The sequence below is a fragment of the Musa acuminata genome, chromosome BXJ3-10, assembly GCF_036884655.1.
Source record: "Musa acuminata AAA Group cultivar baxijiao chromosome BXJ3-10, Cavendish_Baxijiao_AAA, whole genome shotgun sequence".
Taxonomy (NCBI): domain Eukaryota; kingdom Viridiplantae; phylum Streptophyta; class Magnoliopsida; order Zingiberales; family Musaceae; genus Musa; species Musa acuminata.
The window spans coordinates 33,382,094-33,391,915 of NC_088358.1; the positions used below are offsets into that span (position 1 = coordinate 33,382,094).

At 38.6% G+C, this 9,822-nt stretch overlaps 2 protein-coding genes across 2 annotated transcripts; one reads left to right on the forward strand and one right to left on the reverse strand.

Moving 5' to 3' along the window:
- The first annotated feature begins 1,676 nt into the window (after positions 1–1,676).
- LOC135651069 (auxin-responsive protein SAUR71-like) lies at positions 1,677–3,986 on the forward strand. The gene is made up of 3 exons (XM_065170859.1): positions 1,677–3,075; positions 3,557–3,636; positions 3,765–3,986. Exon 1 carries the CDS (start codon positions 1,734–1,736, stop codon positions 2,121–2,123), a length of 390 nt encoding a protein of 129 aa, XP_065026931.1. The 5' UTR covers positions 1,677–1,733; the 3' UTR covers positions 2,124–3,075; positions 3,557–3,636; positions 3,765–3,986.
- Positions 3,987–6,778: 2,792 nt separating this feature from the next.
- Positions 6,779–8,321, reverse strand: LOC135650881 (uncharacterized). Its single transcript, XM_065170537.1, has 4 exons — positions 8,248–8,321; positions 7,896–8,171; positions 7,662–7,812; positions 6,779–7,527 (listed from the first exon to the last, which is right to left on the reverse strand). Exons 1-4 carry the CDS (start codon positions 8,299–8,301, stop codon positions 7,016–7,018), a joined length of 993 nt encoding a protein of 330 aa, XP_065026609.1. The 5' UTR covers positions 8,302–8,321; the 3' UTR covers positions 6,779–7,015.
- Positions 8,322–9,822: the final 1,501 nt, after the last annotated feature.

Sequence of the window (9,822 nt, forward strand, 5' to 3'; positions counted from 1 at the left end):
CTTTATGCAAACTTTTAAGTATATATATATATATATATATATATATATATATATTAAAAAGTTATAATAACATCTTTATAGTCACGAAAGTGAAACATTTAGATTCATTTATCCTAACGTCATCAATTTTACGAAACTATGAAAACAAAAGATAAAAGATAATTTTAATGTTATAGTTTGTGTTGGCAAACGATGACATCGTTGAGAGCTGCGAGTGATTATTATGGATGAGGGAAGTAATGACGAAAGATAAGGGTATTTGTGTTGGCATCGACAGTTATCAAAGCAACCTTTCGTTGTTCGACAACAATATTGATGCAGATGTAGAGCAACACCACTTAGCAATTGTATCGACGTCGACGTAAATACAGAGTGACATCGCTCAATAATTGCATCGAAGTAGTTGCAGAGTGAGTCTCACATCATATTGTCACTCTTCTCATCTACAATAGCCACTTGCAACTCTCGGTAGTGTCGTCGTCTGCCACCATCGACGTAGATGTTTTATTTTTATAACTATATGACTGTAAATATAATTTTTTAAAATATAGGATCAAAATTTTAAGGATAATTAACTACGTGAGCTAATATAATTAGTCGTGTATATATAGCTTAGACTTTTCAGGTCATTAGTCATTGTCTCGCTAAATTTTTTTAATTATTATATACATCATGAATATTGTTGTAGGTGGTTTACTCAACAACGTCTTCTCGTTGGTACGTGAATCATCTTAATTCAGTTAAACCTGAGTTTATCCTTCGTTTATTTGGTTTATTTTTTTTCTATCAATTTTGACTCATTTATATCAAATATTATTCAATACAAACTGTTTTTAAGGAATTAAAGTCACAACGGAATTAATGAAGACTAACAAATAATGACGATCGAACCTCAATATAACTAACTCAAAAAGCCTAAACTTCAAAGTTATAGATCAAACAAATGTGTTTCATCTCGTTAATACACATATAGAGAATGAGAATCTCCACGGTCGTAGCATGAATTTTTCAAAAAGTAGATTAACAATTAACAATACTTTATATTTATTTTTTTACATTATTTGTGTTGAGCAGTTCTTCTTTTTAGAGTCTTTCGTTCTATTTAAAACACTGCTCTTTTAGCATGGAATTTTTTCCAATCTTCAAAAAAAAAAAAAAAAAAAACAAAACCAGTGTCACTGAACCTGGATGACCCACCCGCGTTCAATTATAGTTTCTTAATCCATAACCACTGCTCTTTTCCAAATATACGCAAACAAGTGTCATTCCACCTCGACGATCCAATTTGCTCTGCCTCGAGTTCAATCGAATAACACGAATATAAATCCAAATATCCATTAATTTTCGGGTTTGGATTCATCGTATATTCTCAAAACATAACCAATGACCTTTGGTCCCTGGAATTTTTATCTATCGGAGTCGGTTCGAGTCTTAAGTAAATCCGACCCGATACTGACGGATCCCAGGGTGATATCCGACCGCTTGATTGTACTGTGGACATCACCCTGATGGATCTCCGGGTGATTCAGTCGGTCCGCGTGGATGCATACCCCTCAAGCGAATCTCTCCCTTTCTTGATTCCCTCTCGCCTTCGAACGCTCTGCAACACAACAAATACAACTCCCTCTCTTTCCGCCCTATAAAACCACCCCCCAAACCCCCAAACGAGTTCCTCACCTTCTTCCTCCTTCCACTTCGAAGCTGATTCAAGCGTGCAGTGCCATTAAGCGAAAATGTTGACTATACGAGAGATCGTGCAGCTGAAGCAGGTGATTCGGCAGTGGCGGCAGCGGCTGTCCTGTCAACCAGGGGAAGTGGCGACGGTCCCCGCTGGGTACGTGCCGCTGTACGTCGGGCTGGAAGGGAAGCGCTTCGTGGTGCCGGCCCGGTTCTTGAAATTGCCGGTCTTCGTGGAGCTACTGAAGCGGGCGGAGGTGGAGTACGGGTTTGAGCAGGCCGGAGGCCTCGCCATCCCCTGCGACTCGGACTTCTTCCAGTGGGTCGTGGACGCGCTCCGCCGAAACCACGCCTCGTTCGGGCGGCTCAGCTTCGACGAGCTCCACGACCTCTTCTCCCGCCACTGCGACGCCGGCCCCTGCAATGCCACCACCCCCGCGGCTTGAGTTTGATTGTTGTTCGTTATGCATTGTTGTTTTGTGTCTTCTTTTCCTTTTACTGGGAAATGTAATGATAAATATGCCATTTAAATGATGAAAGGAAAAAAATAAAAAAAAGGGAGTGTATAGTGGTAAATCCATCCATGAGATCCTAAACATCGAGACTGAAGTGAGATGCGAGCTCTCAAGTAACCTTCTCCTCCCCTTCCTCTCGTCTCTTTAGGGCTTTTATTTAGGGTTTTGAGGGTCTTTGGGATGATATTGATGCCGATGATATCCAGAAAAACTTGAATTTTTTTACTGCTGATTTTTGTTCTTCCTAGCGTTTGAAGGCTTATCAATTTCGCACAGATAGATCGGTAGCAATCTGCTGTTACTGCTCATTTCTCATCAGACATTGCACCAAACATTGCCATGTGGAAACTGTCACATATTTCATGCACTAGTTTGGATAATTATGGCAAACTGAATAATTTTCTTTCTTCAGCAGTGGATCACTTTGTTTTGCATTCTCATCTTTAATTATATATTTTTTGTCATCGAATTTACAGTTTGTGTAATTTCTTCTGTTGATGCTGTTTCTTTGTCGCAAGTTATATCGAATAATAAATATCTCACAGAATTGTGGAAAGTATCTGCTCGTGGCGATTATGATAAATAAATGACTTCTTTTAGTTCTGGATCATTTTCTTTTATTTTTGTCAGTTCTAGTTTATGTACAATCTGCAAAAATTCTGACCATTATCCTTTGATTTGCAAAAGTATCTCCAGGGCTCCAAGCTTGATGGTTGCTTGGCCTTCTGGCAACTTGTTTCAAGATGTCGAAGAGACCATAACAAGTGTAGCATCACAAAAGCAATTGCTGTTGCTGTCCATATGATTTGCCCTCAAAGTGAAAAAGGCTGAGTTGAAAGGCAGCAATCACGGGGGAGTCAGCATCTTCCTTTTAGGCTCCATGGTAAATTGATGGTCTGCTTGATTCTTTTACCACTCTTTCTTCTTCTTACTAGTCAGCTACCACCTTGTGCAACTACAGGTAGATCTGCTGAAATAACTCTAGGAAGGGTAGAATGTCCTAGTCTCAGGTTTCTCGTAGTAAAAGAAGAATATTCCTTCAGCTTGTGTAATTTTGTAAAATCAGGACATCTGAAAAGGGAGAATTCATTAGTAGAAAATTATGTAACATTATCATTTAATGGATTCTTTAGCTTTTGAAATTTTGACTCAGTTTCAGCTTTAAGTTCATTTGCTGAGCTGATTCAACTCATGTTGTGGGTTCTTTAGATTGCGGAGTATGTGCAGCTTAGATATTTGAGTGGAAATAGTTAGTGCTTCTATCGCAATATCATCCATTTGTATTGATTTATTTTGTAGCACAGTAATATGTACAAAAAATATTCTATTACATCAACAGTGATTTAATGGCTTTTCATTAGCAGATTCACAGTGCCAGCAGTGTGATGGTGTTAGGCCTCTGCATGGGTTGGAAGACTTGGTGTGATGAGGAAGAAACAAAGTGGTGATGTCCTGAGCAAAGCATGTTGATATTTCTGTCATCTTCCGAGTGTATCCTGTTCTTAACTCTATAAATTCTTTTACGATCAGATTCAATCTTTATTTGACCTTTCATACTTCTTCCTCCTGCAGTGAGACCCCTGCTGACCTGGGAAGCTCCCGATTTCAACAGGTACCTTCAAGTTGGTCTATGACGACAGTACACAAATGACTGCGTTCTCTCAGGTTCAGAGTATAGAAGATGGAGCATTGGAGTTCTCTATGGTGCATCCAGCCATAGCAACCAGGAAAGATGCAGATCAAGCATTGCAAGTTGGCTCTTCTAAGCCTCCAATCTATGAGAGTGATTAGACTTCTTGGTTCTGAGTGAAGAATTACCATGAAAGCTTGATTATTTCATTAAGGTAATTAAGGTAATGTATTTTTTTATATAGATTTAAAGAAGATATTTTTTCAATCATGCGTTCATGTATATATATCATGATAATTGATTATTAAATTATAGATTGACTGAGAATTAAAATATATAAGGAATACAAAGTTGTCATTCAATATTTATCTATATTATGATCCTTTATCATGCCCTCATAAGATTCAGCTTCCGTCGAGGATGTCAATATTAAAATGATGTAATAAAAATACCTTATGAGGAAGAGGCTTTGTGAGGAGTTAACTAGTTGGTTAGAAATATGAATGTGATAAACACATAGTTGATGTCTGACAACTTGATTTTTAATAAAGCAGAAATCGATGATAATACGTTTCATGCAAGAATGGAACATTGGGTTTAAGGTGGCATCAATATTATCACAGTATATTATTGGAGTCGATTGGAAAGTATACCAAGTTTATATAAAAGATTGGTGACCTAGTTGAGTTCTACAATAGTGATAGCGATGGTTCGAGTCGATTTTCAACTTCAATGGAAGATTTTGTGATCAGAGTGATAATCTAATTACTCAAATGTATAATCTAAGTAGTCATGATATTTGCTTGAGACCAATTGGGTGTGACAGTAGACTTAGATCGAGATCGATAAACTTTTGCTATGTATTTAATTTTGTCACAAAGTTGATAGATGATTTTTTACTGATTATTATTGTTGTGACGCCGAAGCTGCTAATAGTTTAGTGATTATTATAGTTTAAAATTATTCCTTAAGTTGTTTGGATTGTAGTTGTTATAATAGTTGGAGAGTTGATAATATAATAGAGGATGATGGTTATGTGTGTTATAGACATATTATTTGGTTCATTATTGAAGTTATTGTTGCTTTGGATTTTTGATTCGATTGAGCTATAATAGTTGGTCTCATTTCCCATCTTTTTATTTCAGATATGCTTTATGATTAATTAACCTGACATAAAGTTCTACAAAATGAGTCACGTGCTCAAGTTGTTCTTGTTGTTGTCATTTTCTCATATTCATCTCTTAAGTCATTAAGAGTATGAATAATGACTTCGGGGATGATCTATTAAGGTCGAGTCATCTATAATAACGGTTAGATTTTAAATATAATTAATAATAATATTTCTTTCATGTATTGTTTTCATTAAGATAAATCAAAGATTTGGTATACGAGTGCGAGAACGATTGACGAAGACGACTTGTAACTTGTATCGTACTTTTGCTATGTTATTGTGTAAAGAGATTAGTGGTGCTTCGGAGTTAGTAACTAAGGTTTGAATGACTTATACAATGGGATGATCTTGACGTAACTATAATCTATAATTAGGATTTATCATTAAGATTAATTATCTTGGTATTTGAATATTTTCTAATAGACAATTGGACGACTCATCCAGCAGCCCAATAAATTATATCTAAAAAGAATGTTAATGAATCGTGCTCATGAAGATGCATATTTAATATGCATCTTTGGAGAGCCTAAATTTAAAAGTGGATCAAAATTATTGCATTAACGAAGATGAGTGAGAGACACTATTATTTCCAGAATGAATAATCAACGGAGCATATAAATAGAGGAAGAAGATGTAGATGTTGGATGCCGCACTAGATTGAAGTTGTCACCGTCTGCCAACAGGAGGCAAAGTACCATTAGATGGTTGGGTTAAAGTAGATCAGATCAGACACAATCATTGGAGGAGGCAGATTTGATCGGTGATCAGTATGAGGGAGGCATATCAAATTTGCAAGGTGAAAGAAATCTATTATAGAACAACAGAGGACGAATGGGAGATCGCATAGAAGAATTGTGTGTCTTTTGTCTTCGGTGCAAGGAACACAAAAGTGCAAACGACAATTCGAGTAGAATGCCGCTCGCTAGATAGAGAAATCTCTCGTAATGTAATGCTGCAGAAAGAAACCTCTGATGCTATGGTAGATCAACGAGAAAGATGAAATTATTATCTGTAGGATTGAAAGGAAGACGACAAACAATTACTAAGCAAATCAGTTTGAAGAATCACAGAGAAAGAGAAAATCTTACTTGTAAGAACAAAACTTAAATACCATAAAAAGCTTAATTATTTTAATTTTTTATTAAAATAATATGTATTTATACATAAGAGAGAGAATATGATTATATATATATATATATATATATATATATATATATAAATGTAATATCCCATTAGTCCTATCAGGCTGGGTCAAAAAAAAATTTTGAATGATAACTATTATTATGATATCTCATTAATCTCATTATCTGCACTAAATTTTGAATGATAATTATTATTATAAAAAAAACTTAATTAGATATAAGTATATATTCTTGATCATCAGTTTGGGGGTGAAAGACGTTTGTCCATCAACTTCGTTTCGTCTAAACCACTGATCAAAATGTCCATCAACTTCGTTTGATGTAAACCACTGATCAAAATACTTAAGCTGAAGTTGAATACCCATCAACTTCGTTTGATCTAAACCATTGATCAAAATACTTAAACTAAAATTGATAATAGTACACTCATCAATCTTATCTACTTTTAATATAAAATTAATCAAAGATGTTCTCATCAAAACCCAACCCAAATCAAACCCACGAATCAAAATACTTAAACAAAAATTAATGTAATACACTCATCAGACCCATATAAGCTAATCATACACATTAGCTAGTTATATATATATATATATATATAACTATATATATATATATATATATATATAACAACACGAGAATCGATCATCAGGATTAGAATATATAAGAAATGCATAGTTACGGTCATCATACTACCCTATCAAATTACAAAAGCTTACATCCAAGAAGAAAGGGAAGACACTTATTGGTTACAGGCACACATGCAAAACACATCCCCAAGTCTTTATGAGCTCCCGCAGACCGGCTTGGGGACAAAGCCACCACAAAATGAGCCCACCACCACCACCACCTGCAAGACACACCAAGTAGCGAGCGCAACTCAGACCCAGGCGCCGCTTAGCAGAGGTTTGGAGGCGGCCGTCTCGCCGAACACCTGCAGTAGGTCCGAGCACTTGGCATCCGCCTCGCACTCCGTCCTCAGCTCCAATCCCAGCTCCTCGTCGATGTCGTCCGACGCAGCGATCAGCAGCAGCTCGCAGCCCTCGTAGTTGAGGAAGTCCGGTGGGTCCGCGGGGCCGAACCGCCGCTTCCCGAACTGGCCCTGCAGGTGGGCGGGGAAGCATGCCCTGCGCTTGCTCTGCAGTCCTGCGAAGCCGCCACCACCGGCTTGTTCGGGGTTCTTGATTTGGATGAGGAAGGAGGCCTCGCGCTCTATGTTCAGCGACTCCTGCGGCTCGTTCTCGGCATCGCCCGGCGGAAACTCGAGCTTGTAGACGAGGTGGGTGTGCGTCCGGCGGCCTGATTGGTGCCGCAGTATGCGGTAGACGCCCTCTGCCAGCGCTCTCGCCGAAGGCCTGCGACGGTGGCCACGAGTTGCTGTCTCGTACTCCTCTGCGTCACATGAAGAGAGAGAATGCTAATCACCAGTTCTACATCAGGCAATTTCTACGTTCATTTCTCTGCAATTCTACAAGCAACAAGTCCGTATGATTCATCGGTGTTCAAGTTACACGTCGATCTCGTACCTCCTCGGAGCGCTTTCTTGATGTCGTCCACCTTCGTCGTCACCAGTTCCACGAAACCCCAGAAAGGACGGCTTCTCTGACTTGGATCAGGTAAGCTCTTCTTCCCCATGACGATGAAGCGAATCAGCGGCTGCTCTTCGATGTTCACCTCCTTCACTTGTCACATGAAACATTAGTTCAAAGTAACCTCAATGTCCACTACCACAGATGTGGTAGAACAGCTGCAGTACGTACCTCCCGGCCATAGCCGCCTTCCTTCCCATCCTGACCATCGCCACCCTCGTCGTTCTCGCCGTCCTCAGAACCCCCCTTGCTTTCTTTCTTCTTCTGCTCATCATCCTTGGAGTTCATCTTGCTTTCCTTGCCCGAGTCCGGCGACTGCTTTCCCTCCACGGAGCGCTCGCCTGACTCCGGCCGCAGCACGACGTACATCCGCTGCACATCGCTGGCACTGTGAGCTTCTTCCTTGTCGACCCTCGGCCGGTAGAAGAAGAAAACCTCGCCTCTCTCCTGTTTCCATCAGAGTGTTACAGTACATGTATGTAAACACGAGGAGGACAGGTGTAGGATGAGTGAGTTGGCTGACCTGAATCTCCACCTTCGGCTCAGGCCTCGTCTTCACCTCCTCACCTTGGCCCATGCTTTCCTGTTCATCTTTCTTGCGCATCCGCGAGGAGGGGTGAGGGAGATGAGTCTACCATTTTATCCTGCGCTGTGGGAGAGTCGCAGGATGCGGTCCCAGAGAGTGACAAGTGCAGGCTTGGCACCGAGAGAGCAAAACGTGGTAAGGTGGAGGGGAAGCCATGTGTGCATGTCGTGGTACTTCTCGGCAACCACGGTTGGCACGAATACAAACTGCCACGTGATGTGCAGCTTTGTTGGGCTGGGATTTACATATGAGGCGACCCATATAGCAGCCCAATATAACTTGCTTTCTAATAATCGCAGTTTATAATAATAATGATAATATTCTTAATAATAACAATACGAGCGAATTCTTAAAAAAAATTTAAGTTTAAATTTTTTTTTACAAAATACTCCAACTTTAAAAAGTTCTCATACATCACTTTTTTTTCTTTTCAAAATGGCTATTGTATTCTTGTCGACCCTTCATTTATCGATTGACTCCTCCATCTCATTAACCGTGTTCATTTTGTCGTATGCACCTTCATGCCCGAGCTAGCCTCATCGATCACCCCCCACTCTTCCTCTAGTTGTTTGTACCTTCTCGTGTGGGTTGGCTCTGTTGGTCGTCCTCTCTCCTTCTTTAGTGGCTTACGCCTCTATATACGGGTTGGTCTTGTCGATCAACCTCTTTTCCTCTTTTGGAAATTTTGTGTCTTCACGTTCGAGTTAGTTTTGTCGATTGCCTCCCTTCACACATATACACGTAAGCCTTATTGGTTGCCCGCTTCTCCTTCTCTGGTTGCTTGTGCCTTTACAAAAAGGCTAAGTTCGACAACTGAGGTAACGTCATTGGGTCCAATAAGAATGCTAGAGGAGGGGACAATTATTCTGACAAAAGTAAAAATAAAAGTCATTTCATGTGGTTAGGGGTATTTGAAAATTTTTTAAAGTTGAAGCATTCTTGAAAAAAAGAAAATTCAAACTTAGATTTTTTTTATAATTCACCATAATATATAACAACAGCAACCATTACTATATTAAATATATAAATAAAAGGACGGTATCACAATTGATCTTCCACAGTAAACCCATCTTAACTAGAATTAATATAATTAATCCAGCTAAAAATTTCAATCATAGTTATAACGATCTGATTGGATCGACTCCACCGGTCGATTTGTAAAAACAATGATAATTACAAATCGGACTGCTTGAAATTTAAGAAAACTGAAATATCTTAAATTATTTATTTATTACCAAAGAAATTTGGAATTTTTTTTAAGGATATTAAAGTTTTTTAGTATAAGGATGAAAGAGAATAATATCCTCCTATTATATTAGTTGCTGTCTCATCCTTATCATCCATCCTATTTCACTATGCTATACAAATCATTCTTATAATTTGATCCATATGTTTCATATTTTTAACACAATGTATAATTATATTTAATTTTACGGTTTGACCATTTGACTCACTGATCCAAAAATCATTTTATTGTTCTATCGTTTCCATTCATACGAAAATAATCATTCA

What these genes read in the sequence shown, in the direction of transcription:
- LOC135651069 (XM_065170859.1), top strand. Translation starts at nt 1,734, where the DNA reads ATGTTGACTATACGAGAGATCGTGCAGCTGAAGCAGGTGATTCGGCAG.
- LOC135650881 (XM_065170537.1), bottom strand. Translation starts at nt 8,301, where the DNA reads ATGGGCCAAGGTGAGGAGGTGAAGACGAGGCCTGAGCCGAAGGTGGAG. An exon ending in AGCCGAAGGTGGAGATTCAG is followed by an intron (nt 8,172 to 8,247) that starts GTCAGCCAACTC and finishes TGATGGAAACAG; the next exon opens with GAGAGAGGCGAGGTTTTCTT. An exon ending in CAAGAAAGCGCTCCGAGGAG is followed by an intron (nt 7,528 to 7,661) that starts GTACGAGATCGA and finishes CATGTGACGCAG; the next exon opens with AGGAGTACGAGACAGCAACT.